The sequence below is a fragment of the Topomyia yanbarensis genome, chromosome 1 (assembly GCF_030247195.1).
Source record: "Topomyia yanbarensis strain Yona2022 chromosome 1, ASM3024719v1, whole genome shotgun sequence".
NCBI lineage: Eukaryota > Metazoa > Arthropoda > Insecta > Diptera > Culicidae > Topomyia > Topomyia yanbarensis.
In genome coordinates, this window is record NC_080670.1 from 197,212,512 (window position 1) to 197,226,996 (window position 14,485).

The 14,485-nt window shown below is 42.2% G+C and overlaps 1 protein-coding gene across 1 annotated transcript in view; it reads left to right on the plus strand.

Annotated features, from left to right (window-relative positions):
- LOC131686865 (membrane-associated progesterone receptor component 1-like) overlaps positions 1-14,055 on the plus strand; it is a 36,402-nt gene extending 22,347 nt beyond the window's left edge. Inside the window, exon 3 of the mRNA XM_058970863.1 lies at positions 29-14,055. Within this exon, the coding sequence (XP_058826846.1) occupies positions 29-318 (290 nt within the window). The 3' untranslated portion in view covers positions 319-14,055. The remainder of the gene's footprint in view (positions 1-28) is intronic.
- Positions 14,056-14,485: the final 430 nt, after the last annotated feature.

Sequence of the window (14,485 nt, forward strand, 5' to 3'; positions counted from 1 at the left end):
TCAATCGTAATGTGTATGTTTTTTTTAGAAAAATATATTCTCGTTGGTCGCCTGCTGAAACCGGGCGAGCAGCCAACCAACTATTCCGACGAAGACGAAGACACCGTGAACGAGTCAGCACCATCAGTAGCAGAACCATCTGCGCCGTCCGCTAACGACGATAACAAGCCTAGCAAACCTGCCGAGACAGCAGCAGCAGCAGAGTCAACTCCCGCAGCACAATCATCACCAAAGCCGGAAAGCAAAGCCAGTGAGGAGGTCCCCTCCAAGGTGGAGGACGTGAAGTCCGGTGGTGATGCGAAGCCGAAGGACGAGTGACGCCCTAATGGCAACAGCAGCAACAAATGTAGTAATAGCATCATCATCATCACCGACAGCAGCAGTAGCAACAACAACAACAACGACAACAACAACCGCAGAGATGTTGACGGTAGTAGTAGTAGTAGCAGTAGTAGCAGCAGTAATAGGTTCGAGAAACTGCCGGAAGAAGCACAACAACAGTTTTCGGCGATGAGGACGACGGCCTACCGGGACAACGCGGACAATGACGACGACGCAGACGAGGACGATGGTAAGGTGGAACGCACCGATAGTGTATTTGATCAGCATAGTATTTGCGATATGTTTGGATTTTAACACTGATTTGCGGGGGTAGCAGAGTTGTGTCGAGATGAGGTGATTTTTTAGCTGGGAGGAAACATTTTCACTTACGCAAGTGATCGGCACAGGGCGTTGTTATTCTGAGGTGTGCTTTTGTGGATTAATTGTTACTGGTTTTTATGTTCGATGTGATTCGAAGAATTGTGCGCTCAGCAGATGTTTAAAGTTTAATAAACTATCTAAACGTGGCGGAACTGGTTCTGCTGTTAGGGTTGGAATCGCATAGGTCAGTTTTTTCGCAGTGGTAACTGTGTCCTAATTCATCTCAACCTTTTTTTTCATCCTAATCCATTTGAACACACGCTGGTTAGAGCAGCGCCGGTTGTCTTTATTTAACGCATTGGCGTAAGTGATGGAGTGAAAGTAGTCATTTGCCTTCGACCTTTATGATCAGTCCAATTCACTTTGCTGCAACCGTCAACCGGATGCATGTGTCCATCATCGTCTCAAAGTTACGTGCCACAATATCAAGGTCATCGGCGATAGAGAATTTGGTAGAGCACCTTTTGGGCAGTGTTCAGCAATGTGATTACTCGGTAGTTGCAACAATCCAACTTACCATCCTTTTTTTTTCTAGATGATATATACAACTCCCTCCATTCAATCTTCGGGTAAAATTTGAGATATTCGAAATCACTAACTGGAGTGCTCTGCCCTATGTCTCCTTCGTGTTTGATCAGCTGACATTGCAGTTGACTTCACAAAGGTTATTAGGGTCTCTGCACATGTTCACTTTGTCACTATCTCGTAGAATGTTCATGTGTCCTTAATACGGTACAATTGCACCATTGCTTCGCTATCATGATCTTCCCGTAGGCGATTTTTGACTTTGGCCAGTACCGCGCTTTTTCTGAACCGTTACTTCTTTTTCTCTTTTACGGGGAACGTGCCATTTGAGCCAATATATTCTGATAGCGATTCGTATGTTGCTCCTTGTCAGCATGATCGTCTCGTAGCTGCTCGAAGTTGACCCTCGTCATCCGTGCCCGGACGAGTGTTGTACACCGTCGACAGCTTCTAGCGTATGCAATCTTTGTTCTAACATCTAACACTTTTTAGGTTTATTTTCCGTCGACCTCTGTCCACACTTGAGTACCAATTACCGACGCCAGAGAGTAACAAGTGAGGTTTTATGACACTCTTGAAGCCCTTCTTAAAACTTAGAATACACTTGTAGTGTGCTATAAAACTAGAAATGCTACTTGGGTCTACCGTCTGGATCCTAGATATCGACCCCATCAACACATGGACCGGGACCAACGGCTTTAAGTCTGTTTCGAAGGAAGATGTAACCACAGATTTTTCACTTCTGACATCTTCGAGCTCTGCGTCATATGCAAACCACCGATCTTGAAAAACCCGCAGTCTTGAGAAGGTTTCAGGAGGCGAGCGATTAAAACGGCCAAACGACAGTCCTGCGGAGACTTCGAAGGAGAATATCTCGCCGATCAGCACGACTACTGAGCTATGGCGCACAGTGAATACCCTACGTGGTGGTCAACGTCTGCACACTTTGGTACTCAAGCGAGCGGATTGATTTACGAATGACCCTGAAGAAGTAGCGGAAGAGCTGGCGAAATATTATATCCATCTATCCACCAACCTTTCAAAAGCAAAGACGAAACACCGAACTACAGCGTTTAGATCGATCACCCGACTCCAACGAAGTCTAGAATATCGGTATCACTATTGATGAACTATTGTTGGCGCTAGATAAATGAACAAATATTTCTACAGGTTCCGATACGGTAGAACATCCCATGCTTCAGCGACTTCCGTTGTCCGTGAAAACGATCCTCCTCGAGGTACTGAACAATGTCTGGCGTAGCGGCGTATTCCCAACTTGCCAGTGGAATACTCTTATCGTCCCTATGCCATCACCGAACTTTAACGAATCCGGACCTGCAGCGTTTCGGCCTGTATCGCTAGTTAGCCGCATGGCAAAGCTGCTTGAACGGATCATCAATCGACGTTTTTTTATTTTATTAACAGATTAAGGCCGAAGTGGCCTGTGCCGTATACAAAAGATTCCTCCATTCCACACGGTCCATGGCCGCGCGTTGCCAGCCACGCAGTCTGCGAAGGGTCCGCAAATCGTCTTCCACCTGGTCGATCCATCGTGCTCGCTGCGCGCCACGTCTTCTTGTACCGGTCGGATTGCAATTGAGAACCGTTTTCACCGGGCTATTGTCCGACATTCTGGCTACGTGCCCGGCCCACCGTAGTCGTCCGATTTTCGCGGTATGACAGATGGGCGGCTCCCCCAACAGCTGATGCAACTCATGGTTCATTCGCCGTCTCCATGTGCCGTCTTCCATCTGCACTTCACCGTAGATGGTACGCAGCACTTTCCGTTCGAAGATACCAAGTGCGCGTTGGTCCTCCACGAACATGGTCCAGGTCTCGTGCCCGTAGAGAACTACCGGTCTAATCAGCGTCTTGTAGATGGTCAACTTCGTGCGACGGCGAACTCTGTTCGACCGAAGTGTCTTGCGGAGGCCAAAGTAAGCACGATTTCCTGCCACGATGCGTCTACGAATCTCTCTGCTGGTATCATTGTCGGCGGTCACCAGTGAGCCCAAGTACACGAACTCTTTAACCACCTCGATTTCGTCGCCGCCGATGCAAACTCGAAGCGGGCGGTTCTCATTCTCTTCTCGTGAACCTCTTCCTACCATGTACTTTGTCTTCGACGTGTTGATGGTAAGTCCGACGCGCTTGGCTTCTCTTTTCAGTCTGATGTAGGCTTCCTCCATCTTCTCAAAGTTTCGTGCAATAATATCAACGTCATCGGCGAAGCCAAGTAGCTGAACGGACTTTGGGAAAATCGTACCACTCGTGTCGATCCCTGCTCTTCTTATTACACCTTCCAGCGCGATGTTGAATAACAGACACGAGAGACCATCACCTTGCCGTAACCCTCTGCGTGATTCGAAGGGACTCGAGAGCGTCCCTGAGACACGTACTACGTACATCACCCGATCCATCGTCGCCTTCACTAATCGCGTCAGTTTGTCCGGGAATCCGTACTCGTGCATAATCTGCCATAGCTGATCTCGATCGATAGTGTCGTATGCGGCTTTGAAGTCGATGAACAAATGATGTGTGGGCACATTGTACTCGCGGCATTTCTGCAGTACTTGACGAAGAGCGAACACCTGGTCCGTGGTAGATCGTTCGCTCATGAAACCCGCCTGGTACTGCCCCACGAACTCTCTTGCAATTGGTGATAGTCGACGGCATAGTATTTGGGAGAGTACCTTGTAGGCGGCGTTCAGCAGGGTGATTGCTCGGTAATTACAGCAATCCAGCTTGTCGCCCTTTTTGTAGATAGGACACACGACACCTTCCATCCACTTCTCCGGTAAAATCTCCTCCTCCCAAATCTTGGTAATCACCCAGTGCAGCGCTTTAGCCAGTGGCTCGCCACCGTATTTTAGTAGCTCGCTTGGTATTTGGTCAACCCCAGCGGCTTTATTATTTTTGAGCCGGCTAATCTCCTCCTGGATTTCTTGGAGATCCGGAGCCGGTAGTGTCATGTCTTCCGCGCGTGCTCCCAGGTACGTTACCGTGCCATCCTCGTCGTCTGCTGCATCGCCGTTCAGGTGTTCTTCGTAGTGCTGCCGCCACCTCTGGATCACCTCACACTGGTCCGTGAGAAGATTCCCGTTTGTATCTCTGCACATGTCGACATCAATCGACGTCTGATTGCCGAATTAGAGTCAAACGTTCCGGGCATGGCATGGAAATGTATCTGGCTGAACTAGAGAAATCATTGCCAATGGTAGATGAGCACAGTCTAATAGCGTCTTTGGACTTATCGAAAACGTACGACGCGTTATGGCGAAATGGAATCATAGGTACGTTGAAAAAGTGACAAATACGTGCCCGTATGATCAACTTACTACAAAGTTTCCTGTCTGAGCGGATGATTCAAATTTCTGTGGCAGGAAAATTCTCGCGCATCCGTAACCTGGAAAATGGAGTCCTCCAAGGTTCTGTTTTATCAGTAACGCTATGTCTCGTCGCGATGCAGCCAATATTCAATGTTGTTCCAAACGGAGTGGAGCTTCTCCTGTACGCAGACGACATCCTTCTAATCCTGGAGGTAGGAAACCGCTGCATCATAAACTACAGACTGCTGTTAAGGCTGCCGACAAGTGGACGAAAAGTGTTGGCTTTGCGATCCCCGCCACTTTATTTTACTGTAGCTCAAATGCGCGACGTAATCCTTCACGTAACATCACCATCGAACGGGTTGCCATTTCGTACACAAACCGGCTAAGAATTCTCTAAGGTGTTACTCTGGACCGCATACTAAGCTTCAAGGCACACCGCAAGATGGCGAAAGCGGCATGCGCATCGAGGCTACGGGTCATGAGAGCGATTGGTGCCCAACTTCCGCGAGCCGTTGGTCAATGCTGATACATGTAAAAAGTATCAGTAAAGAACGTGGTATAGCATCTCGGAATGAACTGGAACGAGGCCGAAGGGATTCGCTTAACGGAGATCTCTGGTACTAGAATACTTAGCGCACGACCAGACAACATGTTTAATATCGCGATAACCGCCACCATAAACGCAAGAAACCGCTTTCCACGACCTCAATACGTCAGCGATGAGACCTCTACGTATAATGATTGTACATGGCCCGAGATATCACCCGAATGAAGTCATGACCCTCATCCATTCTCTTGGACCGAGGTTTGTTGATACCTTTGGGATTCCTAAACTTGCATCGCTCCACGAAATTTGCCGATTTTCGAGCGTCGCGCGATCTTTCATAAATATCACCAGAGCCTAAAAAATTGACATTTTTGCGTGAACTTGACAGGAAACGAAATTCAATTCATGCCCGCTGCGATGAATGAAACGTTTGGTTCGTTTCCCTCTTCATTCGTTCTCCCGACGCAGCGCATTCAGGTTCGGACGTGTTCGGTTTCAGAAGCAAAGTGAATTTTGTTTTTATGCTGGCTCTGAGAAGGATTATTGAGCAAAAGTGCATCAGATATAGATTACGCAGTTTACTTATGCTCGAAAATGTGGAAGATGCCAACTTCTGCCTTCAAGATGTCCACATAATAACAAATGAATGCTTTGATTGGTGAGGGAATTTATTTTTCCCATACACTCAAGCATTTGATTCTGCATGAAATTTCAGTCAGTTGGAAAGTGAATGAATGAGGGAGGCGTTGAATCTGAATGTCGGTTTCGGTAAATGCAAGCAGAAATAGGTAACTGATTTTGAAATTTCGTGGCTTTGAATATCACCTTCTAAATGTCCACTATCTCATTATCATTCTAATCCAAGTGTCCGCCTTCTCATTACCCGGATGCGAAAGAATTCAAACTAAAGCAATCTGATATGATTTTTCAGATATAGTGCTCAAAAACTCCCATGTCCCCAGGAAATACAAAGAGTGTTTTCCATACTCCATCAAACGGAGAGCCTCCTGAAACTGTAACGATCTGGACATGGTCGTTGATAGGTAAATATAAAACCATCAATTTTGTGGGAAGAATACTGTCATAATAATTAGCATAAAAGCGATGCATAGCTGTCATCATATGACAAACGGTCCATGTATTCCAATCACAGGATGAATCGAATATACAACGCAGGCCCTAGCCACCAGACGAAACATTGTTTCTCCGATGATCTGCCTGTTAATCCGTCGACGGACCGGTGCCAATAATCGCGTTTTTTTAGCTTTCATCAAGTTTTTCATTTGCATTTGTGTAGCGTCACGTATTTTGGGAAAAATTCGGGCAATCCGACGATCAAAAGTCCCATCACGAAGTAGGAGACTGTTCACACGGTTGTTCGCGATGGATACTTGTTTCATCCGACCTTCAATCGTAATGCAAATGCATTATGTAAAACCTGACTGAAATTTAGGGACACTTGGGGTTTTTGATGTCCCATGTGGAAATGCCTGCTAGTTTTCTAAGATTACCGAGACCAGGAACCACTTACTTTGGTTTTGTAACAGCACCCAGAACAAGGGACACTCTTAGGCTTTTACGAGGAAGCTTAGAAGATGTTCCCACAATGGGATGGTCAGACTCTCGCTCTTCAGTGTACAACGAAACGTAGAAATTAGTCGTTGTCGGTTGCGTAGCGCTCTTTTGCATTATCGGAGCGTTCCTTAAAAGAATGTTTCATTTTGTCCCCACAAAATTTATATGTCAAGAGATCATGCGGAGTCTCTCCACAGTAGGAAAACTTTTTATGATTCTCTCCGCATTTTCCACAGCGTGCGCCCTTGTTTCTACAATAAGTCGCTATAGGTCCAATTGTTTGCAACAATTGCAATTCATGATCAAAGTTTGGAAGAGCAGATTCGGCGAAAGGTTCTCGAAATGAGGCTGATGGAGAATAAGTTGTTTCCGTATACTCCTTGATTTTTCCTGAACGCAATTGCTTACTAGAACCAGAATTTTCATTGGCCGATGCAAAGGGTTCTTGAAGGAGCGAACCCCATACTTCGCAATTAAGGTCCCTGTTGGAGACTACACCATCAATTTCTACTTCCCGGGCGGGTACATAGACAGGATGGTTCTTCGTACACGGTCAAGTTATATTTAATTAAATCCTGCATATATCAATGATGTTAAATGGCTTATCTTTGGCCTCATTCAAGTTTGTTATGAATGTGTACATATTCATTATTGATACATTTTGCATATATCAGGCAACTAGCAGTTGGGAAATTGGATTCTGAGATGATTGTAACTTTCATTGGTTTTAGTTTCAGTTTGGACAAGGAAAAGTTTTTTTCAATTAACTTTTTTTCCTTAAAAGTGTCCAACTTGACGGTTTTTGACGGTAGATATATTCATATTCACCTATCTTGGAATGAAATTTCATCCAAATGAAAAATGTTTTTTTTGTAAATCGACTTCAAAAATCGTTTTTTTTTCAGTGTAGAAGTCGATGAAGAATTTTTTCAATATTTTTATTCAAAAGTTTGACTAATTTTGTGAAAATGACTCCAACAACTTTGTTTTGTAGGATTTATCATTTTTTGACTATAGCCAGTTGAAAAAAAATGGTTAAAAGGTTAAAAAAGTTTGACCCTTTTCAAAAGACAGTCTAGATCATTTTTGGAATAACTAAGGTTGTAAAGTGGCTTTGTGTGACAAAGTTCTCATGTACAGAAAGTATCATTCAAATCTGAGAGGGTGCTGCCAACTCTGAATACGATTTAGCGCGAAATTCGTCCATGGCTTACTGAGTTCGAGATGCAAAGGATTTAACAGAAAGTTTAGTTTGACTAACCTCGACCGTTAAAAAAAATGAAATTGAGGCAATTGAACAGAAAACATTTTTCTTAAAAAACTCCGCATCTTTATATCAGTCGATCGTGGAACTATGCCGAAGACACCAGCCTTCTAGGACTTTTCGCTAATAAGTTTGATTCATTCGAGCGCCATCTGTACCGTAAAGTTCAGTAGTAAATTTTCCATTTCAAAAGACAGTTCAGCTTTTTGACAAAATTTTTCGAAGATCTCATATCTCTAGGGTCTAAACTCGAGGAGCTAACAAATTTGAATTGCTAGATCAGAGCCGGCGTTACACTTTTAGTCCGAGTGGGTAGTAAGATAGGCGCAAGTTGAGGCGTCTATTATTAGTGATTTGTCGCATTTTCACAATACAAACAGGGTTGCCACTATTTTTCAAAGAAAATCTGGCAGTTCAATTAAAAATATCTGGCAAAATCTGGCACTTGACAGCGACCTCATAGTCATCGAAATTTGGCATATATTTTAGTTTTCCTAGAATGTGCATCAATCGATTTTTGTAAAATTTGGGACATTTTTACCAAAATTACCAAAATGTGTATGCAGCCGCTTTCAAAACTTAAAAATCTGACAGAATGAGAGATTTGTCTTTTTGTCTGAAGGCTGCCAAAACCTCTGGCTGTGCCAGATAAATCTGGCATAATGGCATCCCTGAATCCAAACACTTACCTTACATGGCACCCAGGGCCATCGAGAGCCGCGCCGGGCCCCGGGGTTTGAAGTACTGGCAGACCCTACCATATATGACTTCTTATTTCAATATCTATTAGAGAAATTATACGTTTCAATTAAACTATTTTTTATGAAAATTGTTCATTTGATACGATTCAATGCGTTAGCTTGACAGAGCCGTCAGTATTTTAAACATGTAATAGACGGAAAACATAAAAATTAATAAACGAATATTTGTGGCTGGCCATCAGAATGACTTGCGTCCGACTTGCCATTGCAATTGGATTCCTTTTTTCGCGGCGTTACCATACAGTCCATATCGCCATCGTTCATGCTCCCTTGACGCACGTTAATGCTACCAAGAATCAGAGCTTAGAAAAATTGACATCCCTGCGTGGAAGCTTGAAAGAAAAAACAAAATTAAATTCATGCCCGCCGCGTTGAATCGAATTCCCCTTGCTTTTTCGGTACAACGCATTCATGTTCGCATATTTTCGGTTTTAAGAGCAAACTGAATCTTGTGTCTATGCTAGCTCTGAGAGTGATTATCAAGCAAAAGTGCACCAGATATAGATTACGCAGTTCAGTTATGCTCGAAAATGTGAAAGAACTTCCGTCTTCAAACTGTCCACTAGAGTGACAAGAAAAAAATGACCCCTATCGGCCCACCCCTGAGTCGATTCCTAGTCCTACCAGCAGTGCTTGCTCCAAATTTGAAGCAAATCGGACAATTCTAGCTGCCGGACCAACGTACCTGAAGTTTGCATGGGATTTTTCGACAATTTAGATGGAGAAAATCCACTAGCTCGCATTTTTGCCGCTAGGTGGCACTGCATGCATCGTATTATCATTATAAGTGAAAATAAGAAAGATAATTTAATTCTCTACAACTTTGTCGAAGATTGTCAATCCGACTTTGTTAAAAGAAGTTATTAACCTTTTAGTGAAGAGATGTCTGAGTCAGTTTTGCATGGGGCCTAGCAGTGTATGGTTGTGTATCAGTACTCGATTACCACGAACTAAACATTTTTGTGAAATAGTGGTTAGGTTTAGCTCAATAGCATGTTCAGAGGAATTATAGCAAATAATACGAGTAATGTTTTGGTTTGAAAATTTTAGTTTCACCTGTTACATCATAGAGGGCGCCAACACTAACTTTTCAACGGGTAGCGATAGAAATTAGGTGTCCTCTACAAAGTTGTAGAGCAGGCAATTTGCAGTAATTCTTCCGAACATCTCAATATTCTATCTCTCTTCCATAATAAGTTAGTGCTAGCGCCCTCTATGTGGCCACAGGTGGAACTAAAATTTTCTAACCAAAGAATAACCCGTATCATGTACTACAATTGTTCTGAACATACTATTCAGCTAAATCTAACCATTATTTCACAAAAATGTATAGTTCGTGGAATTCGCGTACTGATACACAACCAAGCGCTGATACGCCCCATGCAAAACTGACTCAGACATCATTTCGTTAAAAGTTTAATAACTTCTTTCAACAAAGCCGGATTTACTGGCAGTCTTCGACAAAGTTGTAGACAATTAAATTATCTTTCTTATTTTCACTTGCAGTGACAATATGATGAATACAGTGCCACCTAGCGACGAAAATGCGAGCTAGTCGGTTTTCTCCATGTAAATTGTCGAAAAATCCCATACAAACTTCAGGCACGTTGGTCCGGTAGCTAGACTTGTCCGATTTGCTTCAAATTTGAAGCAAGTACTCCTGGTGGGACTAGGAATCGACTCAGGGGTGGGCCGATTAAGTTTTCAAAAAATCATTATTTTTCTGGGCAGTCTACTGTCCACATAATAACATATGAATGCTTTGGTTAGTGAATGAATGTATATTTCCTCAACCATTCGATTCTTCATAAAATTTCAGTCAGTTTGGAAGTGAATGAATGAGGGAAGCGTTGAAACTGAATATTATTTTCAGCGAATTGATCAGAAATAAGCAACTAAATGTGAGATTTGCTGTCTTGTTTCTTTGTTGGTACATGCTGTTGATTTTGAGGTACTGGATGCAGCTATTGCAGTTGTCACTATGACCTGAACGATTTTTTTCTTTATCGGTTTCTGAAAATGGTAAAATCGGTTTTCGGAATCAGTTGCTACATTTGTGCTGACATTCAGAGAAAAAAAATATTCCGAATGCGAAGTCTGCTGTTAAAAAGACTGAGACAGAGAGCTGTGAGAGAAAGAGAGACTTTTGATGAAAACTAATGGCTAGAATAAGTATCTGGGTAAATTCCCATATTTTTCTGCATCGAATGTGCACACTGGAACCTTTATTTAAGAATCAAGCCAAGGGTTCGTAAATTGAATTAGTTCGGTAAAAAAAGCCTTCGTTTTTTGGGATCTAGATCGTAAAAAAAATTCGCTTCACATTCTTATTTAAAATTCATTGGTTGAGCAACATTATCGATAACCCTAACAGAATTGGTATTTCCGAAACTGGCTTGACAAGTACATGATGAAAATGGATATTTGATACCTTTCTGAAATCCAGGATGGAGACTTCCGATTGAACAATAATCTTGTTAACTCTAACAATTTGGGAATTTTTGAAACGGGCTTGACGAGTAGATAATAGAAATGGTAGCTTTGAGCTATTTCGAACAATTTCTGAATAAACTATGAGAGTATTTTTAAGCGGCTTTGACGAGTAAATGAGCAATGCTCTTTTGAAGACCAAGATAGCCGGCCCTATTCTGCGCGGCGTGTGACGTGAGACGACTAATCTCACCTCACTTTACGTGACTTTTCTCACCCTATTCTGAGAGTCGACTCGGGTGAGGTGAGATTCCCCATTGCGGTTAAATGTCACCCGAAGTGACTCTTCAGAATAGGGTTAGAAAAGTCACGTAGAGTGAGGCGAGATTAGTCGTCTCACGTCACACGCCGCGCAGAATAGGGCCGAGCGTCTTCTGGTTGAGAAAAGTTTTCTATAATCATATCATCCGTATCACAAATCACTATAACTATATCTATTCTATGATTATCTTATTTCCGAAATGTCAATATTTTAGGTTATATAGAGATATCTTAACTGGAATTCGCCATCTTGGTTTTCAAAATGGCTTCATATATTGATTTTCGTCATCTACTCGTCAACCCCATTCCGAAAATATCCAACTTTTATTAGTAACAGTTAGCTAAGAATATGTTAAATTGTATACAACTTCATACTGTACTGTTCGTATTCAAACTTTTTTTACGATCACCTTTAAAAACACTTACGATAAATGTAGCAAGAATGGTTCAATTGCACTTGTTCGCGCGCGCGTAATACCGGGTTCTTCGGACACTTTGAGACACTAATTTTCACTACTGAAACCACTTTAATTTTATTGCGCGAACGAAAAACTAATTATAATTAACGGAGCAAAAAAGACGATCTTATCGTCACGGCGGTTTATTCAATCTGATCTGTCTAGTACATAGATCGGCTGACCGGCTGCCGGGTCAAGCACGATAGCAGAAGGCCTATTCGCACTCGACCATTTACTACCTGCACTCGTGGAGTGAAACAGGCCAAAACTTTACACGGGAGAAAGCGAGAACGGTCTGATCGCGACGTGTGGATCACATTGGGGATGATCAAGTTTTTCTACCCTATTATTTAATCTCTCGCTCGAGCAGCACTGTTAAATGAATCTAATTCGGTTACGTTCACGTACTTCAGAAAACTATTGGAACGTAGTTGATTGTGGTATATTTGCAGTGCCAACAGAAACAATAAACTTCAACAATTAAATTAAAATAAATTAAATTCAGTTAAAAATGCGGGCCCCAGGATAGTTGCCCCGCTGACCCCCCTCTCGTCGGGCCTGGGCACAACGGAAATTTCAAACGCGCGCTTTATGCCCGGCATGCGGTGGTGGATTTCAAATTTTAGGTTTGTTCCAAAGTTTCAGGTGGGTAATGACCCACTCGGTTATTTTCGAGTGGCTGGTACTACTCATACTACCCCCATTATCCGCCCGGCTCTGTGCTAGATTTGCATCTGTGTCCCATTGTGCATTGTTTGTTGACTGAATAATACATTAAAAATATTGTGGTGTCCTTATCAATGAGATGAAGTTGAGGTACCTTAGTTAGTGTCGAGAGTGGCTGTTACTGGCACATCGTGCTAAAAATTTGAGCTCTTAAAAAGAATGAGACACTGTTTAGAACTCGGTTCGTGGGTGGAATATTAACGTCTCATGTTAGACTTTTCAACAATCGATATAATTTAACCTTTCCACAGAAACGTCCATCATGCAGAACTTATTGCTGCTAGAGAGCCTCACTTTCATTGATTTGGACGTGTCAAATTCACACAGCACCATAACAACACGACCCGTATCGATCCTAGCCTACTCGACCAGTACTTACCGTATTCTCGCAAATTGTTGTCGTGTCTCCCTTGCGCATCTTGCAACTCTTGCAAATGAAGAACCCAAAAAAACACTCCTGCTACCAATTGAAGAAAGCAAACTACTAAACGTGTCTTGGAATACTATACATTGTATTGTCGACTTTACAACAAAAAAACGCATTCACACAAACATTCATAAAACATCAAATGATTTGTAAATGTATATCCTAATCTTAATTGTTAATGGAAATGATGCTCGCACACCATACGGAGGAGATGTTCTCTCCGGAATAATTCAGATGACTACTATTTACAACAACCTAATACTAATCCTATGATACAAATACACACAGACAAACACACGCAGAAAGAGCCAACGACGATCGACCTTAATTAATTAACTTTCACATACACACATCTACATTTGTTGCTTTGTTGCAATCATTGCGACTATATACTGAGACAGTGAGAGAGAAAGAGAGATACAGAGAATAGTTGATTCTCCGTTAAAAAAACTTTGCTTATTTGATATGTTTGATTTTATCGGATATTGATTTTCAACCAAAATTTACCTAAGACTAGTTTCATTCTATTGAAAACAAATTAACCGACGTCAGATTCCAGCATATTTCAGGAAACGAATAGTTTAGAATTTGTTCGCATCCTATAACCCTAAACGTGTAAAACTAACCGAACTGGATAAATTCGAAAATTTAAGGAAAAAAAAAATTATCTATACAAGAAGGGAAAACTCTATGTGGTTTAGAAATAACGTAAGTTTTAAGGATGTCATTCGCCGTTTTAAAATGGTTCTAGTGTATAACTTTAGGCAGCGCTGGTTTATTTTTATAATATAAGAGAAAACTGCAGACAACCCTGGATGCTGCTACAGACGCCACAGACACACCTACACATACACCCCCAACAACAGCTCCGGAAATATTATGCATATAGAGGTGAGAAGTGTTTCGTACGAAAAAAAAGTAAATATATATATAGCCACATTTGCCGTGTGATTTAACACCAGAAATAAGGGCATTAAGTGTACTGAAGTGCGGGATGCTTGTTCGTGTCTGAAGCTGCTCCGAAAGCCCGGTTGGTGGCCCTGACTATCAGTCGAAGCTAAAAATATCCCGATAACCCAGAGAATAAAACGGAAGGATTCCCCCGTGAATGTATAGAAAAGTTTGCCCTTCACTGCGAAAAGATAACTTTTTTTTCTTTTAGAACTTTTCGGAGTAATTTAAATGGAATTACTGAAAGTCTTAATTACACTAGTCTAATAATAATAGCAATAAAGATGAAGATCACATATCGGGATCTTGATGGCGAAGCTGCGACCGACGTATAAGGTAAATTATCTTTGTATAGCATTTTTAATACAATTAATAATTTCAATTCTCCCTCGGCATGATACTGTACCTTGATGCGGTCCGGGGGCTTTTCCACCAAAGCAGTATTACAGTGATTATATCACAGAAA